At 49.0% G+C, this 22,059-nt stretch overlaps 1 protein-coding gene across 4 annotated transcripts in view; it reads left to right on the top strand.

The window, feature by feature from the left end:
- The window catches only part of PIGU (phosphatidylinositol glycan anchor biosynthesis class U), a 45,222-nt gene extending 35,296 nt beyond the window's left edge, over positions 1-9,926 (top strand). For all 4 annotated transcript variants that reach the window (XM_005295385.5, XM_005295386.5, XM_024105087.3 and 1 more), the window contains one exon: positions 7,934-9,926. In XM_005295385.5, the coding sequence (XP_005295442.2) occupies positions 7,934-8,047 (114 nt within the window). In that variant the 3' untranslated portion in view covers positions 8,048-9,926. The remainder of the gene's footprint in view (positions 1-7,933) is intronic.
- The last annotated feature ends 12,133 nt before the right edge of the window (positions 9,927-22,059 follow it).

The following is a 22,059-nucleotide window of genomic DNA, read 5'->3' as shown; positions in this document are numbered from 1 at the left end:
GATGCTGGAGATGTGGGCCATGGCGACACTGCTTCTTTCTGAGTGAGTGCAGAACCAATACATCAGCATGGTGCTAGGCTGTTGCAGGTGCTGTTGAGGTCCTGACCACTTGTGATCATTAAAGTTCCCATGGAAATCTTTGTACAGGGAACAGTTGTAAAAGTGATTTGGCCACATTCCAGCATAGGTAATTATGTTCTGCTTTCTTTAATTCTCTTGCAGCTTCAGCAAGACAAAGAATTCTTCTTCACTTGCTAACCAGTTGTATAGCTTTGCTGCATGTTGTTAAACAGCTTCCTTGTTTCACCCTGCATCTTATCACCACTTCGCTAGTGGACGGAGTTATCCCTGTGTACATAGTCTCCATTTCCATTTCAGTTTGCAGCATGCCTGGGGAGCCAACAGGATGAAAAATACTGTGATAGTAATGCAAGAGCATGCATTGTCTGTGTGTGACCTTTGTTTGCTGAACTGCCAGAAACCCTTTTACCCCTCCAGATTGTCACTGTGTAAACCTTTCTTGAGATCCTTGTGCACAGATTTCCTAGCCAGCGGTACAGCAAGCCAGCAAACCTTGAATTCAAGGCAACGAATTACTTGCCCACTGATGTGGTCTGGGAGGAGCAGTGGTTTTCTGTCATTTAATAGTTATCTTGAGTTGTTTTCATATAGATTTAGAAATGCAGCTGGCCAGTTTGGAAACTTCCCCCTCCTCAGCAAGATGCATTACCAAGAATAACAGCAGTTACGTAAAGAATAATACCCAGGGTGGTCATAAAGCTATAAATACTACGTGTCTGCATCCATTGAGGTCAATGATAAAAGGGCCATTATGAGACTTTTGTACAGGCCTTATGAGACTTAAGTACAATTTCAAAAGCATCTAAGTTACTTAAGAGCCAGAGTCTCAGAGAAAATCAACAGGACTTGGGTGCTTTTGAAAATGTTTTCCTTAGTCATCTCATCACCCAGGAAGTATGTGTTTGTCATATGAGAACCATCTCATAAGTTATTTCATTAACAAAGAAGGATCTTCCATTTATATTACATTAAACCCATTGATCAAATGCATTTTAACACAAAATAGAATACAAAGTAAATGTTTGTTTTGTGAAGATTCTTTCATCAGTATCCTAAAATGCTTTTCAGAGTGTAAATAACAAGTAAAGACTGAGAGAAATCAGATATATTAAGCAAGGAGAAAAGATCCATTTTCAGGTAGGTTATGGAAATGGAGGAGTTCTGAGTGATCTTAGAGTATGAGTGGATGAGACATTGAGGTACAGGACTCCAGGGGCTGCATAGGAGAAGGCTCTTGCGTCGACAGTGGCAAGATTGTGTACAGACAAGATTTGCCCAACTTTCCTTTTGTTATGTTTGTATTTCTTTAACTATTCTTCGATCAGTTGTATTTCACTTTAAGGCATAAAATGAAATCCAAACTCTGCAGATTGCTGGGAGATTTCATCAGTTTTGAGGAGAAGCCAGAAAAGATGACGGATTATTTTTTTTTTTAATTTATATCAGGAGCAAGTTTTAGGCTAAAATCAGGGGTGGGGAAGATTGGAACTGTCCCCACAAGTAGCAGCCTCTCACACTCTGTCTAGTTGAAGGAACAGTGGTTGGTTGTTGTGTGTCTCAGTATCATACAGGCTCCTAAAACCTCTACTGGATTGTATTCATTTTCTAAAGGAAGAACGAGAGCAATCTCTAAGCAAAAACTCTAAGGCTAAAATCAAACAAAACATTGGAACCAGTTTAAAGCATTTGCTGTCCTGCTCAAGAGACATTAGAAGTTGCCTGTTATCCGCGTTCACATCAAATCTGTTCCCCGGGGTACTGTCCTGTTTTAACCTGTGGGCTTTTTGTGTAAGGTGGGCGCAGCAGTTTTTCCACAAGCTGCAGCATATCAGCATTAAGTTTAAAGGGTGTGGGAAATAAACCACCTCTTTGTAAGATCCCATAACTCTCTGGCTGTTTAACAAGGAACCTGTCGCTGTAATGTCACAGGCTGACTTCTTTGGGAGCCTTCACAAAAAGGAGCTGCTGCTAGCGCTTTGATTACTGTCCATGAGAGCAACATGTCACCGAGGGCCATAAAGGAAAGGAAAGAAAATAGGGATTCGCAAAGGGTTGTTTCTTGTGTCCTTGTTTTTGGCATGTGTGATGTCATCATTCACAGTGGCAGGGAAGCCAGGGCATCTGCAGCTTGACTTGGCCAGAGCTGGTTGTCTGAAGTGACTGGCCTTGCTTCTCAGAAAGGCGAAGGGCTGCGAGGAATGGCGAAGGAGCACAAGGTTGGGATTCGGGAAGCCTTAAGATCTAGCCTTGGCTCTGTCGCAGGTGTTTTTAAGAATTTATGTGAGAGCAGCACCTAACAGCCCCAATCAGGGCACTGTATGGTCATAGAGTACTGAGGAGTTACTGTAGCCAAATCGCTTCATCTCTTTGTGCCTTAGAGTCTTCGTCTGTAGACTGTGGATAACAACGCTCACCCACCTCCCTTGAGAATGGTGAGGGCTGATATTCCGACAGTGCCTTGGCCATGGATCTATTGCTGAGTGACTGGTCTTGGATTACTTTTACCATTATTTTGTGAACGTCAGTCTCCTCTTGGGCCTGCCTTTTCCAGGGAGAAGCCCTCCCCACTACTTGGGGTTGAGGGCTGCAGGGAGCTGGCCCACCCTGGGGCTCTACCTGTTCTGTCCTTCTGTCAGGGCAGCAATATTGTTGTTTTCACCGTTACTCACATGCCAATCAATACCAGATTGGAGCTATTGTTGCATGCAAAAAGCTGTATTAATGCAACACTGGGACTTAACTTTGATTTCTGTGCCTTTATAATCTGTGTTCCCTGCAGCAGTCGTAACTCAGACCCCTTCTGTGCAGTAAAAAGGTTCCATTAAAATCAGCACTTCCCAAGAGATACCATACCATGCTGTCTAAGGTACCATGCTTACCTCCTGTTCTAAGTATGCTGCTGTGTGGTAACTGATTATCGACTTTCTAAAGATGGTCATGGTATAAAATTTGTATTCTAGATAGTGGTGACTCCAGGGCTTTTAATAGAGTTGTGCTGTTCCTGTGGGAAGCAGGACTGCATGTTCCATGAGGGGGTGAAATCTGAAGGGAGGCAGGTGAGAAGTGCCTGCGTGATAGGGGACTGTGCGATTAGCTTGAAAGATTACCCACCCTGTGGCCACGTGCCCCCCCCCATCTGAGCTTTGCAGTGCCAGTCCCTCCTTGGGTCTGGCAGCCTTTTTGCTGTGCTGTCACACATGGGAGATTCAGCCCCAGAACAATCTGACCTTGAAATTAATGTGTGATCATCAGAGCACCCACTCATTTGTGTATTTATTTCAGCAGACAGCCTGGTTGGTGCACATTCAGATGCACTGTCACTAATAATAGTACCTAGCTCTGATGTAGTGCTTTTCGTCAGTAGATCTCAAAGCAATTTACAAATGAGGTCAGCTTCGTTATCCCTATTTTACAGATGGGGAAACCGAGGCACAGAGCAGTGAAATGACTTGCCCAAGGTCACCCAAGTGCCCTTTGGCAGAGGCGGGAATAGATTCTAGGCCTCCTGAGTCCCAGTCCAGAGTTCTGGCCACTAGGCAACACTGCCTCCCTCACCAACTATTCTGCCAGACCTCTTGGGCTCCTTAGGATGCCAACAAAACTACACATACAACCTGTGGTGTAAACCAGTTACAACACAATTGTCCCCATTCCGTTTCACAGTGTAGACTGGCCCTTACAGTCAGTCTGCCCTGTCATTAATAGCAAGTGGATGCTGCAGGCAGAGAGATGCACTCCCACATGGAGTGTCATGTTACACTTCCAAGGATAACTGAGAGGTAGAAATGCCATCCAGGGGCTCTCAGCTCTCTAGCACAGAGATGCTTTCTCATTGCACACATGATGCTGCTCTCAGAGTTGCTTGGCTGCAGCAGAGCTGTGTGTTCACAGGAGAGCTCATGCTTTTAATAGTTGGAAGATGTGAATATTTCAGTCACGGGCCAAAACAAGTCTTGCAGCAAATGGGTGCAGTTGTGAGTGATTTATGGACTAACCTGGTGGTTCAGGACAAGGCAGATTTATAGACAATATTTTACATTTCTGTGGTGCCTCTATATGAGGCTGTTGAAGTGTTTTCCAGATGTTAATGAGTTGAGCCTCACAATCTCATGGCTGAGGTAATTAACCTTATGTGGAGAATCTGGGGAACCCAGGGGCTGTGACATACCTAGGTTCTGAGTTCTAGTCCTGGCACTGCCACTGGCTTGGTGTGGGGTCTGGAGAAAGTCACTTAACTTCTCAGTTTCCCCAACTGTGAAATGGGACTGTTCTGAGGCTTCATTAATGTCTGCACAGCACCCTGCAAAAGAACAGTATCATGTAAGTGGTAGGCATTCCTGTCATCACTGAAATGACCCTGTGGGGAAAACCTGAGGTGGCTGTTACTGGCAGCTCTGGAGAGAGTGGGACCAGTTGTCATTTGCATCTCTCTTTTACTAGTATATTGCAGTGTCTGACAGGTCACCCTTGTTGCCAGTACAACTGCAAACCCTTCCTGAGTCACTTTTCTTCCTTCCTCTGCCCAGGTATTTCTTAGCAAGATGCTAGGAGAGGGAAATGGCCTAAATAGAAACTCTTGTGGCTTCCCTGCTCAAGACTTTAACCAATTGAAAATCGTTAGCTCTCAAGGCTTAAACAAGTGGAGTTAGACAGAAACTCCTCCCCAGGAGATGTTGCAGAGCGAAGGGTATTATTTTGGATTTTACACTTTTTCTTCTGAAGCATCCAGCTTTGGCTATTATTAGAGATGGGGTGCCACGTCAGACAGAGCATTAGCTTCTTCCAAAAGCAACAGAGGGTCCTGTGGCACCTTTAAGACTAACAGAAGTATTGGGAGCATAAGCTTTCGTGGGTAAGAACCTCACTTCTTCAGATGCAAGTCAGATGCAAGAAGTGAGGTTCTTACCCACGAAAGCTTATGCTCCCAATACTTCTGTTAGTCTTAAAGGTGCCACAGGACCCTCTGTTGCTTTTTACAGATTCAGACTAACACTGCTACCCCTCTGATACTTAGCTTCTTCCAGTGCAGCAAGTCTGGGCCGTTCGGATTCCCTCCGAGACCTTTTTCAGCTTATTCAGACACCTTGTCCAGTTCTGGGAGAAAACTTCATCCAGTTCTCTGGGGTCCAGAAAACTCAGTTTGATTCCAGATTTCATCACTCAGGTGTCTTTATTTGGCATACAGCAAAGCTACTCTGAGTTGATCAGACTCAAGTGTAGTGAGTACATAAGAAGGGCCATACTGCATCAGACCAATTGTCCATCTAGCCCAGTATCCTGTCTTCTGACAGTGGCCAATGCCAGGTGCTTCAGAGAGAATGAACAGAACAGGTAATCATCAAGCAGTCCATCCCCTGTCGCCCATTCCCAGCTTCTGGCAACAGGGGCTAGGGACACCATCCATCAATGGGTATAGGGTGTACCACACGTCCAAAGTTACACAGAAATCCTTTCCCTTCATATACATTTACACATCTCATTGCATTTACAATATATTATATCACACACTTTTGGACTGGTGTGGTTACTTTGCAGGAACCAGTCCCTGTGCAGCATGTTCTGTCCATGCATGTCCACATTCAACCTACTCCTTCCCTCATCTTTATGTTCCTAACTAATCTTGTCCATTGTTAGTAAATGGTTCCCTGGGTGTTCTCCTTCTTATCTTAGCTGGCTCAGACATAGTGTGTGTTTCAACGTAATGATCTGTTTACCTCCCTAATTGTGTCCTCCAAGAAATGAGGCCTCCTTCCAGGAGTTAATTACTCGTGTCAGGCCAGGCCTCAGCTACATGGGGCTCCTAAAAGTTCCATATAGCTGGAGACGTTTGCAGTGACAATGGGTGGGAATTATTTCCCCATCTGTGCTAGAGAAAATAAATATTCCAGAAAGAACCCCCTTGGAAGGAGAGTGTGTATTTACTACACATAAGGTCCAGGCTTCCATCTTGGCAAGTCCACGCATAAGCAAGGCTGCCAGTCTAAAGGGAAGATTAGTGGAAGCTTTGTGCTGGTGCACCTAATGAGTAGATTGCCTTCCTGGAATGTGTTGCAGCTATTGGGGATCACCTGTTGTCAGCATCCTTCATGTAACACTGATTTCCCCTGGAACCAGAGAACACTAACTACAGGTGTCTTTGCCGTTGCCTTGCATGGGACTTAGAACCTCTTGAGGCTATTGACACCTCCTGTGTTGCTGTGCCACTAGTGAGAGCGGCATGTCCAAACAAGATGTGCCAGAGCTTCTGCTTGAAGGAATCAGCCTTGACTGGGAACAGCATCCTCCTTTTCACAGCAAGCAGTTGTGTTGTTGCAGGGTTTTAGAGATGAGCTCCTTAAGCTGCAGATTTCTTCAGTAATAAAGAGTCAGGGTGGGGAAAGGGATGCAGAAAATGTAGAATCTGGAAGCAGAATTGTTTTCCAGAAAATTTTTTGACAGCCTTCCATGGAAGTGCTGACTCATCTTTGTGAAGTGAGCCCTGTGGGAGAGAGCGGGAGATCTGAGCCTTCTTTCACACCCTACTTCAGGCACTGCCTCCCAGCTCCTTCTCTCCCAGCCTTGCCTCAGTTCTCTGCTACCTCGTGCTTTCCCCTTCGGTCTCTGCCAGCCCCACTGACCCCACCCACACTTCCACAATCCCCTGCCCTTCCCACTCCATTAGACCCGCCCCACCCTCCCATCTGCAGCCACATTACCTACTCCACCACCAAACTGCCTCCTGCTGACAGTGCAGCTCCCTTCCTACCTCTCCCACCCAGCCCATCACCCCATTCCCTTGGGCCAGTCAGCACCCAGAAGGACTGTCAGGTAAGATTCCATCTTGAATGAATTCACGGAGTAGCATAATGAATGCTCAGGAAGTGCTTTGCAGCTATGACACGCTGTTATTTGGTTGTTATAGTGATAGCTACCCCTGTGCAGTGCTATAAAGGTCTCCAGCTCCAGAATGGGTCAGGGTCACTGGTGAATGTGGCTGCTTTTGTTCCCAGGCGGACTGGATCCAAGTGCTGATGAGCAGATATGGGGACAATGGGATCAGTGGATGAATGGCAAGTGGGTAAATAACAAATAGTGTTTTAAGAATGATCAAACTTTGGCACTCACTGAAAGCCAGTCCCTGTTGTGGGAGCTGCCCGGGTTGGCAGTTACAGAAAACAAGCCCTTCCAAAATGTTGGAGTTTAGGCCTTCCCCCCGGAACTGTTCATTGAGTCAGCTCTTGAGTTTTCACAAACAATGGTGCCTTGTACTGTACACTTGTACAGGACCCAGCACAATGGGGCCTCACTGCAAAATAGAGATTCATTTGGGAGGAAGGGTAGCCTAGTGGTTAGTGCACAGGACTCCTGTGGTCTCTTTCCCACTCTGCCACTGACTTGCTGTAATAACCTGAGCAAGTCACTTAGGCCCAGATTTTGAAAGGTGTATAGGCATTGCTCCGCTCAGCATGCAACACCTAAATACCTTTAAAAAGCTGGGCCGTAGTCCTCCTGCGATTTACCCATCAGTACAATGTGTATTGGTAGCACTGAAGCTCCAAAAGCCTCTATCTCGTTTCCTTTTGTGTTAGACCCTGCGTGTTTGTGGCTTTTCTTCTAGTCCTTCCTAGGCTCTTGTCCTTTCTGAAAAAACAGTCACTCAGAAGTGATCAGACTTTAAACTAAAGACCATTAGAAGTGATCAGCATAGGGTTCTGAGATGGGAGAGGTTGGACTGGGTTGTGTTACTGCTCTCCTGAATGAGAGATGAGGCTGGGAGTGATATGGGAAAGAGAGCTTTGCATCAGTGGTCTGTAAAGCTAGCTAGTCTTTGGTCTGAAGTGTCACTTACACCCTGTACATTTTACTTCTGCAGATCCTGCTCATCTCTGATTATTTCTACGCCTTCCTCCGGCGAGAGTACTACCTCACTCACGGACTCTACTTGACAAGGAAAGATGGGACGGAGGCCATGCTGGTTCTGAAATAATCACCCTGCCCTGCATGACTTGGGGAATGGACTTCTATCTGAAACACGCAAAGCTTGGGGTGGGTGGGGAGGGTTCCCTGAGAGTGGTCTGACTGGTGGGAAGTTACCTACTGCTGTGGAAGAAAGGGCTGAGGTTTGGATGGGAGTACCCTCATTGGCAGTGACGTTGAGGTCAAAGCCAAGATCATAAGAACTGGCCAAAAACTGCTGCTGTTAGGGCCACGTGGCCTCTGTCGAAGCACCTCCCTTCTTCCTTCAGCTGTGCTTTCTGCTATGACACCAACCATCAGTTTCGGGCAGTCCAGCAGGGATTGGAGCAGGTAGCTGGGCTGACGTCAGGGCTGCATCTCAGGCCTAGAGAGTTAAGGCCATAAATCCTTTAATTTATTATCATCACTTGTGGGGAAAACCACTGGAGATGTGTGTTTCTCTTTCTGGAACTGACTGCCACTGGAAATCGCTTTGTAGACTGCTTTGGTTCCTCCTCCTTCATTGCTTTCCTCAGCGATGCTCCTGCTTGGCATGCAGCGAGCTCTGAGGACTTAGCTGTGACTGACTCAGACACTTGTTCCTTCATTCTGTCGTTGCGTCTGGAAATCAGAGAGTTTCTTGCACAGTGGACAGCTCCTGCAATGAATAGATGATCCATTGGCTTTCCATAGCAAAGGGAAAGCGATAGCATGAACCATCTGGGAGGGATGTACAGGAAAATCACCAAACTGAAATACAAACCGCCAGGAAGAGTGGGAAGGGAAGTGAGTGCATGGAGAGGGAGGGTTGGGGATAGTCTGGGGGTTTCCCTTTAAGGGAAAAGAGAGACTATCCCTTTGGAAGCTAGACAGCAGCATTGTGAAGTTTCAGGGGAAAGGACAAAATAATAGAAATAACATAGCATCACTTATTGAATCCATGCGGAGCATGGCTGCATGTGGAATACAGAGTGTCAGCCCAGTGCTTCAGTTTCCTAGGAAGGTCCCTCCCATTCAGCCTACCCCCTCTTATTATTTGGGGCTTGTGTTTAGATCCTGGAGCTGCCCCACTCTGGGATTTTGGGAGACAGGCCAGGAGGGAGAATTCCTCTATCTAGAAATACAAATCCAAACTGGAAGGAGCCTTTTAGTACTTTGGGGTGGCTGGGCTCCAAATGGGCTGCAGCCACTTAGCAAGAAGAGACATTTACCCAAAGTGTTATCCCCTTGCACCTAGAGCAGCATTAAAATGGGGCTACACTCAGAAAAGTGACTATGCAAAAATGGCATCTTACTCCCCAGCTCTGGTCCCTGTGTGCCAGAGCCACACGCTTTAGGGACCAAGATAAGTTTTGCTACTGCTATGAACTCTTCAGATCTGACACAGCTCCAAGAAACCAAGCAGGATCCTAGCTAGGGTCCTTGGCACTGATGCTGGCAACACAAACCAGAGAGAACCCAGCTCAACTCTCAGATCCCAAGGGGGTGTGAAGGGCTGCTAATTCGAAACCCCCTTTCATCGTTTTACTTTTAAACCGAGCATGTTCAGCAGAGAATGATTGAGACACAGTCATACCCGTCCTTCCCCCGGCCACTTTTACAGAGTCACTCCGCTGGACGTGGTGCCCTTTCTCCTACATTTTCTGTCTGCTTGAGCAGTCGTTCAAATCTCTTTTTGTAAGAAAACGATAAACTCTTGCCTTATTGCACTACTGTTGGCGCTTGGGCAGGTGGGTTTGGGCTGAGTCCAACCTGCTGTACACAACACCCAGCCGCTCCCGCACGGGAATCCCCTGGAAGAGAGGCTCCTGATCCTGGCTGCAGAAGGGCACTCGGAACCAGCTCTCCACTCGGCGGTCAGGTGTTTGGGGCACATCACAAAGTGAATAATAAATCATGCAAGTTTTAAATGCTTTCCGAGTGCTCTGTGCAGCAGTGATGCTGGGGGGCAGAGGGGCTTCTTACCCTCTGTCCCAGCCCATTGTTTTGGGCTTGTGCTTGGCGGAAAACTCCAGGGTCATTTCCTGTTTAAATAAATCCAGGTTTCTTCTTGTTCCAAGGCCTGAACTGCCTGAAATTGTGGTTAATGTAAATCTGGGTAAGGAGCCCAGAGGCTACTCTATCTCGCAGGAAGGGAGCAGGACCAACGGTTTGGTACTGTGCACTTCCAGGAATGAGGCAAGCAGGTGGCTTTGGGCTAGATTCTCGGTCAGTATAACCACGTGCAAGCCAATGGTGCCGGCACAGCTGCTTAGGCCAACTGAATTTGCACCCTTGAAAGTTGTCTGAAACTCGGCCTTCAAAGTCATCAGCTTTTCCTGATCTCAGAGGGTGAACTGGTTAGTCCTGCCCAAATGGCAGCCTCCAGAGGCCAAGTCAGAGCAATTGATGGCTGGCGATGCTGCCGTGGCAACGGGGTGCCCGAGAGTGCTCTTTGGGGGTGAGACTTTTAGAATGACATGGTGAGTGAGAGGATCGCGTTTAGTGGAGCAACTTCTGCTGGGCGGAGAGACAAGCTTTCAAGCCACACACAGCTCTGCTAAAGCCATTAGTTAATGTAACTGACAGTCTGGCTTCCCTGCCTAGTTGAAATGTGTCCCGGTTTTACCATGGGTCTCTCCCTCCCCCCCTTTTCATCCTCTTAATCCTAATCTCGGCTGGCATGCGGGAGCCCTGGAGCTGCAGTGTCCTGCCATGGGCAGTTGTCATGGCAGCAGCCACTTTCTCTCCTTACCCTCGGTGTGGGATAAATTAGGTTTGTTTTGTTCCAAAGCGGATTGCCTGGCACAGGGGCTTCTCCTCCTCGTGAGGCACCTTTCCCTGCTTGTGGAAGGCAGGATCCTGAGTTCAGACCCAGCTGCTCTCGTGGATTATATAAAACCTAGGGCCATGGGCTGACCCTTTGCTGATGCTTTTTTAGAAAACATTTCTGCCCATCTTGGACATCCTTGAGGTTTTCAGAATTAGAAAGCCAGCAGCCTCGATCTCTTTCTGTCGGATTACCCAGAATGGGCATGTTTCCTCCAAGACCTGGGGCCCATCTGGGCTGGAGGGAGGGGCGAGCTGTGGGTATGAAACAGCTTATATGTGTCTCTCTTGGGGTCAAAATCAGAAACACCCACCCTCTTCCCCTCAGAATGGCTGAAATCTTAACTGAGATCGCTCCAGGCCTATGGCTGGGGTCACGCGTTCGCAGGCTTGGCTTGATTGCTTTAAACCCCCATCGTGTTGCGGAAAAGGCTCTATGCAGCCTGTTTGACTGATGCTGGAGCTGGCTAGCTGAATGTTTGAATGGAAGCTGCCAATCTGTGGGGTGCAGGCTGCTGTCTGGCTGGGACTCCCCCATCATGGAACCCATAATGAATTTTCTCTTGCAATGACATTTTTTGCTGCTTTCAGCTCCATGGCCTTATACTGGCAGGTCTTATTCTAGGCAGCTACATTAGTTCCAGCATTGGAGGGTGGATTTGGAATCTCACTTGCAGTCTGGTCCTCACATCTACATCTTGTGTGATTTGACAAAGTGAGTGATTTAATATTGGCCCCTGAGGGTCCCAAACTGCTCTAGGGATCACCGGTGGCCTGCAGACAGCTGGCTGGGGGCATCGCACTCGTTGCCTTCTAGCTTGGAGCTTTATACTGATGCCCATCACCATAGTCTCTGGGCATCTTCCAGGTTAAATCAATAACACATTAAACCAATCCCTAATGGACTTCAGGGAGTCTCTGGCCCACTCCCCTTGGAGTCATAGGTGCTGACTCTGTGAGTGCTCTGGGGCTGGAACACCCACAGAAAAAAAATAGTGGGTGCTCAGCACCCACCAGCCACAGCTGTTCAGCAGCAGCCGCCAATCAGCTGTTTGGTGGCTGGGGGAGGTACTGGGGGGAGGGCAGAGAGCAGCAAGCGGTGGGCGGGCAGGGCCTCAGGGGAAGGCTTGGAGCGGGGGCAGGAAGAGTGGGAGTGAGGACAGGCCCTCAGGGGAGGGGGCGGAGAGAGAGTGGGGTGAGGACAAGGCCTCAGGGTGGAGCTAGGGTGGCCAGACAGTGAGTGTGAAAAATCGGGACAGGGGGTGGGGGGTAATAGGAGCCTGTATAAGAAAAAGACCCAAACATCAGGACTGTCCCTATAAAATCGGGATATCTGGTCACCCTACATGGAGCACCCCTGGGGAAAAATAAAACTCAGTGCCTATGCTTAGATTGGTTATTTTTAGGAAGCCGGCGGCTTGGGAATGAACGGGGTGCTTGGGTTGTGAGTGTCACTTAGGTGGAAAGACTTTCTCAAAGAGGAACACTTTGTAACAGCATTTCCTAAAGATGGTCAGACTTGGGTTCACCTGAGCTCTTCTGGTATGTTGTTCCACCACTGGATCCCCGCAACAAAGCACCCTCTGTCCCTAGCTGTCCATGCTTCATCTTGGCCTTTGTGATCTGCATGGTCTCAGAGAGCCACTGTCCCAGTGGCTGATTGATCAAAATTTGCTCTTTGATGTAGCTGGGGCTTGCTCCATGCATTGCTCTGAAAACCATTCAAAGTAACATTAGGAAAGTTAGTTGCTGTGGTTGCCACCTGGATGCGATGTGTTTGGTGCCCATAGCCCCTCCCATTTGCAATCTATTAAGAAGGCTCCTCGGGGGGGAAGAGCATGCAACTAACTCCATGGGTTGGCTGCCTTTGGAATGTGATCTAAGATTTCCCCCAGTAGTTTTGGCTTCACTCCAGAGCACGTTGTGCGCTGTACTGAACAAAGTCACTTAGGGGCTACAGAGGGAAAAATGCTGGAATGACCTTTCTGTGGCTGAAATGAGCCTTTCCTAGAAAGAGCCCAGGCTCCGCAACACCAGGAACCCAAGGGCCGCTCCAGCTGGCCTCCCTGGACAATGGACAAAGTAGGAGGTAGAAGGACCACGTAAGGGCCGTGTCCTGGGAGCGGCCTGAGCGTCAGAAGCACGATGCAGAGCTGAGCTGCTGTGCCGATGAGCTTACAGCCTGATTCCGCAAGGAGAGGAAGGGCCAGCTAATGCGTGTGTTCATTCAGCAGCAGGCAATGTGGCTAAAGGGACACCGCCAACATGAAAATGAAATCCCTGCACTGCATTAACAATACCCCCGCGTGCTTGAAGAGCACATCCTATTTGTATTTCACCGTTTCTCTCCTTTTGGTACAATGGGCCTGGTTCTCCTCTTGCCTCACACCTTGGATCATCCTTCAGTGCAAAGGGACTCACTCTCCAGTCAGAATCCTCCAGTCCTACGGTTGCCAATTTTGATTGGACGTATTCCTGGCGACTCCAGGACAATCCTGGAAGGTTGGCAACCGTATCCACACCCTCCCACCACTGATGGCTTCTTGTAGCCTCTTGGCTCAGGTGTGGATTACAGCACAAGGTACCAAATGGTGCTAGCCTGCTTGGTTTTGTTTTGGTTCTGAGCAGTTTCACTTCCTAGGCTTGCTGCACTGCCTCCCTGTAGGGAGGGGTAAAGAACAGTTATTCACCTTCTCATAACTGTTGTTCTTTGAGATGTGTTGCTCATGTCCATGCCAATTAGGTGGGCACACACCACGTGCACAGTTGTCGGAAAGTTTTTCCCCTAGCAGTTTCCCCATCGAGTTGGCTGTGGAGCCCCCTGGAGTGGCACCTCCATAATGCTCTATATACGACCCAGCGCTTCCTCAGTTCCTTCTTGCCGGCTACTCTGACAGAGGGGAAGACGGGTGGGTTTGGAATAGATATGAACAACACATCTCAAAAAACAAGTTACGAGAAGGTGAGTAACTGTTCTTTTTTCTTCGAGTGATTGCTTGTATTGATTCCAAGTAGGTGACTCCCAAGCCTTACCTAGGCGGTGGGATCGGAGTTATGGAATCGCAGATTGGAGCACCGCTCTGCTGAAAGCTGCATCATCTCTGGCGTGCTGGACGATGGCATAATGAAAGGTGAACATATGTACCGAGGACCAAGTCATTGCCCTGCAGATTTCTTGGATTGGGATTTGGGTCAGGAACGCTGCCGCTGAGGCCTATACCGTGTGGAGTGTCCTGTAAGTGCCGGGGCTGGGATCTTGGCCAACTCGTAGCATGTGCGGATTCAGGACGTGATCCAGGAAGATATTCTTTGAGATGATACCAGGAGTCATTTCATCCGGTCAGCCACCACTACGAATAGCTGGTTCGACTTTCTGAACGGCTTAATGCGTTGGCTGTAGAAGGCTAGCGCCCGCTGAACATCCAGAGAGTGCAGCCTCTGCTCACGGTTACTGGCCTGAGGCTTAGGATAGGAAACAGGCAGGAATATGTCTTGACTCATATGAAAATGTGACACGACCTTAGGAAGAAAGGCCGGGTGAGACCTAAATTGCACCTTATCCTCATGGAAGACCGTATAAGGTGGGTCAGAGGTGCGAGCCTTTAACTCAGACACCCTGCGTGCTGAGGTAATGGCGACCAGAAAAGCTACCTTGCACGACAGATAGAGGAGGGAGCAAGTCGCTAGCGGTTCAAACGGGGGCCCCATTAGTTTGGAGAGGACCAAGTTAAGGTCCTACACAAGGACTCGCCGTCTAATCTGGGAGTGGAGGCATTCCAGGCCCTTGAGAAAACGTCCTACCATGGGGTTGGCAAATATGGAGCGTCCAGACACTCGTGGGTGGAAGGCTGAGATAGCAGCGGGGTGTACCTTGATGGATGACGCTGCCAGGCCTTGTTGTTTTAGGGGTAGGAGATACTCTAGAATGAGTGGTATAAGCACCTGGATTGGAGGAGTGTGATGCTGGGCACACCAGCAAGTGAACCTTTTCCACTTAGCTAGATAAGTGGCCCTGGTGGATGGTTCCCTGCTGCCAAGTAGGATCTCCCGTACAGGTTCCAAGCACAGAAGTTCCATAGGGTTTAATCATGAAGCTTCCAAGCTGTGAGATGGAGAGACTTGAGGTCTGGGTGGAGCAGGTGACTGTGGTCCTGAGTGATCAGGTTGGGGTGGAGTGGCAATGCAATCGGGGCATCCACTGACAGTTCCAAGAGCGTGGTGTACCAGTGTTGTTGAGGCCACACCAGAGCCACCAGAATTCCCTCCACTCTGTCCCTGCAGGCCTGGAGAAAACCTCGTGCACCAGAGGGAAGGGGGGGAAGGCGTACAACAGGCGTCCTCCCCAGGGTAGCAGAAATGTGTCTGTCACTGAGCCTGGGCTGTGATTCTGGAAGGAACAGAACATTGGGCACTTCCTGTTGCTGGGGGTGACAAACAGGTCGACCTGGGGAAACCCCCACCTTTGGAAGATAGTGTTGACATCCAGATGGACTGACCACTCGTGATTGTGGAATGATCTGCTGAGGTGGTCTGCCAGGTTGTTCTGAGCCCCTGGGAGATAGGACTCTTCCAGGTGAATGGAGTGAGCTATGCAGCACTCCCAGAGCCTGAGGGCTTCTCAACACAGAGGGGAGGAACGGGCTTCACCCTCCTTCTTGATGTAAAACATGGCAGTGGTGTTGTCCAATCTCACTGCCACGCACTGGCCTTGCAGCTGGGCCCGAAAAGTTTGGCATGCTTGGTGTACCGCCCTGAGCTCATTGATATTGATATGAAGGGAGAGCTCATCCCGAGACCATAGTCCCTACGTTTGTAGATCTCCCAAATGCACACCCCAACCCAGAGCTGATGCATCCGTTACCAAGGACAAGGCGGGCTAGGGGCTGTGGACAGGGACTCCGCACACCATTCGAGGTTCAAGTCACCATCAGAGGAACTCGAGTATGTGCTCTGGTACTGTCACTACTAAGTGCAGGTTGTCGCATCCCGAGCGATAGGCTGACACAAGCCACACTTGCAGGGGTCTGAGCCTCAGCCTAGCATGCCGGACCACGTAAGTGCAGGCTGTCACATGGTCGAGGAGACCTAGGCAACCCCTTGCAGTAGTAGTTGGGAATCACCTGAGGCCTTGAATGATGTTTGACATGGCTTTGCATCGTGTCTCCGGCAGAAATGCTCATGCCTGCAGAGTCCAGCACTGCTCCGATGAACTCTATTCTCTGGGTCGGAGACAAGGTTGACTTGTTCACGTTGAGGAGGAGGCCCAGTCTCTCGAAAGTGGATCTGACTAAACGGACCTGAGATTCCACCGGCTCCCTGGTGCACTCCCTGAGCAGCCAGTCATCTAGGTAGGGGTATACCACACCTGCCTCCTCCGGAGGAAGGCTGCTACGACCACCATGCACTTGGTGAACACTCACTTGGTGAAACAACCAGTGGGGCCCCTTGATGATCGAGATACAAAAGAAGCGCTTAAAGACGATAAAGTCATTGCGGAGAAACTAAATGGATTCTTTGCTTCAGTCTTCACGGCTGAGGATGTTAGGGAGATTCCCAAACCTGAGCCAGCTTTTGTAGGTGACAAATCTGAGGAACTGTCACAGATTGAAGTGTCACTAGAGGAGGTTTTGGAATTAATTGATAAACTCAACATTAACAAGTCACCGGGACCAGATGGCATTCACCCACGAGTTCTGAAAGAACTCAAATGTGAAGTTGCGGAACTATTAACTAAGGTTTGTAACCTGTCCTTTAAATTGGCTTCTGTACCCAATGACTGGAAGTTAGCTAATGTAACGCCAATATTTAAAAAGGGCTCTAGAGGTGATCCCGGCAATTACAGACCAGTAAGTCTAACATCGGTACCTGGCAAAGTAGTCGAAACAATAGTTAAGAATAAAATTGTCAGACACATAGAAAAACAGAAACTGTTGAGCAATAGTCAACATGGTTTCTGTAAAGGGAAATCGTGTCTTACTAATCTATTAGAGTTCTTTGAAGGGGTCAACAAACATGTGGACAAGGGGGATCCAGTGGACATAGTGTACTTAGATTTCCAGAAAGCCTTTGACAAGGTCCCTCACCAAAGGCTCTTAAGTAAAGTAAGTTGTCATGGGATAAAAGGGAAGGTCCTTTCATGGATTGAGAACTGGTTAAAAGACCAGGAACAAAGGGTAGGAATTAATGGTAAATTCTCAGAATGGAGAGGGGTAACTAGTGGTGTTCCCCAAGGGTGGGTCAGTCCTCGGACCAATCCTATTCAACTTATTTATAAATGATCTGGAGAAAGGGGTAAACAGTGAGGTGGCAAAGTTTGCAGATGATACTAAACTGCTCAAGATAGTTAAAACCAAAGCAGACTGTGATGAACTTCAAAAAGATCTCACAAAACTAAGTGATTGGGCAACAAAATGGCAAATGAAATTTAATGTGGATAAATGTAAAGTAATGCACACTGGAAAAAATAACCCCAACTATACATACAATATGATGGGGGCTAATTTAGCTACAAGAAGTCAGGAAAAAGATCTTGGAGTCATCAGGGATAGTTCTCTGAAGATGTCCACACAGTGTGCAGAGGCGGTCAAAAAATCCAACAGGATGTTAGGAATCATTAAAAAGGGGATAGAGAATAAGACGGAGAATATATTATTGCCCTTATATAAATCGATGGTACGCCCACATCTCAAATACTGCGTACAGATGTGGTCTCCTCATCTAAAAAAAGATATACTGGCACTAGAAAAGGTTCAGAAAAGGGCAACTAAAATGATTAGGGGTTTGGAACGGGTCCTATCTGAGGAGAGATTAGAGGCTAGGACTCTTCAGCTTGGAAAAGAGGAGATTAAGGGGGGATATGATAGAGGTATAAAAAATCTTGAGTGATGTGGAGAAAGTGAATAAGGAAAAGTTATTTACTTATTCCCATAATACAAGAACTAGGGGTCACCAAATGAAATTAATAGGCAGCAGGTTTAAAACAAATACAAGGAAGTTCTTCTTCACGCAGCGCACAGTCAACTCAGGGGGCTGTTGGTAGACTGAATGGGAGGCCCGTGAACTGATAATGTTTGTGGTCGACCACAAACCTTAGAAAGCGCCTGGGCATGGGGCAAATGGCTATGTGAAAGTATGCGACTTTCATGTCGAGGGCAGTGTACCAGTCTCCCGGATCCAGGGAAGGGATAATCGTGCTCAGGGAGACCATACAGAACTTCAACTTCACCATGAATTTGTTGAGTCCTCGCAGGTCTAGAATGGGTCTGAGACCCCCCCCTTTGCCTTGGGGATTAGGAAATAGCGGGAGTAGAATCCCTTTCCCCCTGAGGAACCTCCTCCACCGCTCCTAGGGCAAGAAGCGACTGTACCTCCTGGATAAGGAGTTGCTCGTGAGAAGGTTCCCTGAAGAGGGATGGTTTGGGGGGGAGAGAGGGGAGAAGCAGAATTGAAGGGAATATCCCACTTCTTCTGTGCGAAGAACCCAGTGGTCTGATGTTATTTGGGACCAAATGTGGTAGAAGTGAGATAGACGATTCAGAAAACGGGGAAGGGTCTGGTGCTGAGACAGGTGCTTTGTCTTCGGTCACACTTTCAAAATGACTGCTTTGAGCCCGACAAAGATTTAGTTGGGCCCTGTCCTGCCCAGACTGAGGATGGGATGGCTTGCACAAGCCATTTCTGCCCCTGTGTCTGTAGGGATCCTGCCTCGGCCAAGGAGGATATGATCGCTGTTACTGCAGTTTGGGCTTAAAGGGTTTTCTTTGGGTTGCTGGGGTGTGCATACCCAAGGATTTCACTGTAGCCCTGGAATCCTTTAGACTATGCAGCCTGGAGTCTGTCTGTTCAGCAAACAGACTAACCCCATCAAAAGGCAGGTCCTTCATAGTTTGTTGAATCTAGGGTGGGAGCCCCCAGGCCTGCAGCCATGGGCTATGCCTCATGGCGATTCCTGAGTGCAAGGTGCGGACTGTCGAGTCCGCAGCATCCAGTGAAGCCTGTAATGAGGTCCGTGCCACTGCCTTGCCCTCCTCGACAATAGCCCCAAACTCCTCTTTGGACTCTGCTGGTAAGAATTCCTTAAACTTCAGCATCAAGTTCCAGGAGTTGATGCTGACTGGCAATCCTGAGTTGTAATCCCCCTGTGGCGTATACTTTGCGTCCAAATAAATCCAAGTGCTTGACGTCCTTGGATTTAGGCAGTGGGGCTTGCTGTTCCTGCCTCTCCTTCTCATTCACTGCAGCCACCACCAGGGCACAGGGTTGCGGGTGTGTGAATAGGTATTTGTACCCTTTAGAGGGGACGAAATAGTTCCTGTCCACCCCCTTGGTGGTGGGAGGGATGGAAGGTGGGGTCTGATAAATGGTCTTTGCATTGGCCTGGATCATTTTGATGAGTGGTAGAGTGACCCTAGATGGTCCCTCAGGTGCCAGGATATCCACCATAGGGTCCTCTGCCTCTACCAGCTCCTTGGCCTGCAGGTTCATATTTCATGCCACCCTGCGTAGGAGTTCCTGCTGGGCACAGCTATCTATAGGGGGAGGCCCGGATGTGGAGGTGCCCGCCACAGCCTTGTCCGGGGAGAAAGACGAGGAGGCCAGAGGGGGAACTGGGTCCTCCTGACCTTCCTGGTCCTCCGGTACCCCCTGTCCTGCCTCTAATCCAGGGTCAGCCACCCAAGGGTCAGGATCAGGAACAGGGATGGGTTCTGGGGGAAGTGGTAGGGCTGGTAACTCCTCTGCACCCCTCGGGAGCCCCTGGACTGAATATCCTGGGCCTGGTGGTATGCCCAAGGGGTCCAAAATGGCCACTGCTCTGGCCCCAGCCACGGTGCGTGCCATGGTGTCATACCCCTGTCTGGTCTGCCCCGTGTCGGCTTGCATCGGGCCCACGCCGAGACTTTAGACCCCGTCTCTGAGCCCGAAGATGTGGACCTAGACTGCGAGGCCAGGACGGTGCCAAATATTGTTGGGTTGGGGAGCGCTGCCGCGAGGCTGGGGAGTGGTGCCACGAGCGGGGTCTGCGCGGTGACCTGGAACCGTGCTGTGATGGACTGCGCCAGGACCTGCTGCAAGATGGCAATCGATGCCGTGATTGGCCCAGGGACTCTGAGTGGTGCCAGGACTCCAAGCAGTATCTTGTTTCTGGTGCCACTGAGGGGTGGAGCATTGCAGGCTTTCCATGGGAAGGTGCTGCATGCTGTGGGCATCGGAGGCTTGGCGCGAAGGGCCGGAGACACGGTGCTATCATGTCTATGAGGTCTCTCGCAGCCTCAAATGTGTCTGGGTGGAAGGCAGTTGTACCTCCTCCTCCACCACCTGACATAGTGAGTCCAATTGCACCGAAATCAACTGTCCCACTTGCGGGACCGAAGTCGGTGCCAGCTCTGAGGTTTTTGGCACTCGGAGCTCCTTCTTGGGATGCGCCCCATTGGCCAGTTACAAGGGGTGGGTCCCAAAGTTGGGGAACCACTCCTCCCTTGTTTCTGACCCAGGGAATGTGACTGGGGCCGAGTCCTCTCTAACTGTTTCCGCCCTGGAGAGCGGCAGTGCTGCAGGTCTTGTCCAGAGTCCTTCCATGATGTTGTCTCTGCCGCTGCTGGGGCACTACACACTGATGCACTCAGCGCCAGGTTCTGCCACCCTAATGCGGGTTGTGGTCTAACTGCTGCCTCCACGAGAAGCTGTTTCAGTCTAAAGTCCTGCTCCTCCTTCGTTCTCGGGCGAAACCCTTTGCAAATCCTGCACTTATCCACCTTGTGTGTTTCCCCCAGCTGCTTTAAGCAAGCGTCGTGGGGGTTGCCCATTGGCATAGGCTTGTTGCAGGACCTACAGGGTTTGAACCTCTGGGATGTAGGCATGCCCTAAGTCTCCAGGGAGAGCGCAGTCAGGGTGGAGGGAACCCCCCACCCCAACTGAACTATTAACACTGCACTACACGAATAACAAACCACGGAAAACAAACACTAAAGTAGATAGAAATTAGGGAAAGGGAGAGCTTGCAGAGCAAGATGCCACAGTTCCAACGACCGTCACTGGTGGGAAGCAGGAACTGAGGCGGCGCCGGGTTGGCAGGGTCATGTATCGAGCACTATGGAGATGCTACTCCAGGGGGCTCCACAGTCGACCCAACAGGTGCTGCTAGGGGGAAAACGTTCCGATGAGTGTGTAGGTGGTGCGTACACATCTAATTGGAATCGATATGCGCAGTCACTTACAGAAGAACCAGCGGTGTCCCCCAGGGGTCCGTACTGAGCTCAGGGCTGCTCAACATATTCATAAACTATCTGGGAAAAGGGGTAAACAGTAATGTGGCAAAATTTGCAGCTAATACTAAACTATTCAAGATAGTTAAGTCCCAGGCAGGCTGCGAAGAGTTACAAGGGGATCTCACAAAACTGGGTGACTGGGCAACAAAAAGGCAGATGGAATTCAATGTAGATAATCGCAAAGTAATGCACATTGGGAAACATAATCCCGACTATCCATACAAAATGTGAGGTCTAAATTAACTGTTACCCTTCGAGAAAGATCTGAGAGTCATTGTGGATAGTTCTCTGAAAACACCTGCTCAATGTGCAACAGCAGTCAGAACAACTACCAGACGGTTAGGACCCCTTTGGAAAGGGATAGAGAAGAGAGAAAATATGCTAATGCCACTCTATAAATCCATCCACACCTTGAATACTGCAGTTCTGGTCACCCCATCTCAAAAAAAGAGATTAGAACTCAAAAAGGTACAGAGAATGTGCGACTGGGGCAGCCTGCACTGGTAATGCCAAGATCAGGGTAGACTGCACAAGGGAGAGCAGATACTCCCAAGACTGGTGGGTAACACTGAAGTTAAACCTCTCAACCAGTCACAAACTGCGTTTCTGATCCCCCACACTGGTTATCCAGTAGCAAAAAAGAAATTTCCCAACCCCCTTTATTGCATTCCAGTCTCTGGCTCCCTATCAGCACCTAGGCCCAGTACAGTGAGACGTTATTTTAAACTCTGCTCACAGAAGGGCAACAAACATTATTAAGGGTGTGGAAAAGCTACTGTAGGAGGAGAGATTAAAAAGACTGGGACTTTTCAGCCTGGAAAAGAGACAACTAAGGGGATGTACGATAGAGAGCTATAAAATCGTGAATGGTAACAAGAAAGTGACTAAGGAAGTGTTATTTACTCGGTCACATAACACAAGAACCATGGGTCACCTAATAAAATTCATAGGCAGCAGCTGGACCTTTGGT

Source organism: Chrysemys picta, chromosome 13, assembly GCF_011386835.1.
Source record: "Chrysemys picta bellii isolate R12L10 chromosome 13, ASM1138683v2, whole genome shotgun sequence".
Taxonomy (NCBI): domain Eukaryota; kingdom Metazoa; phylum Chordata; order Testudines; family Emydidae; genus Chrysemys; species Chrysemys picta.
The sequence above is the reverse complement of the archived record's forward strand: the minus strand, read 5'-3'. Positions and strand labels throughout refer to the sequence as shown.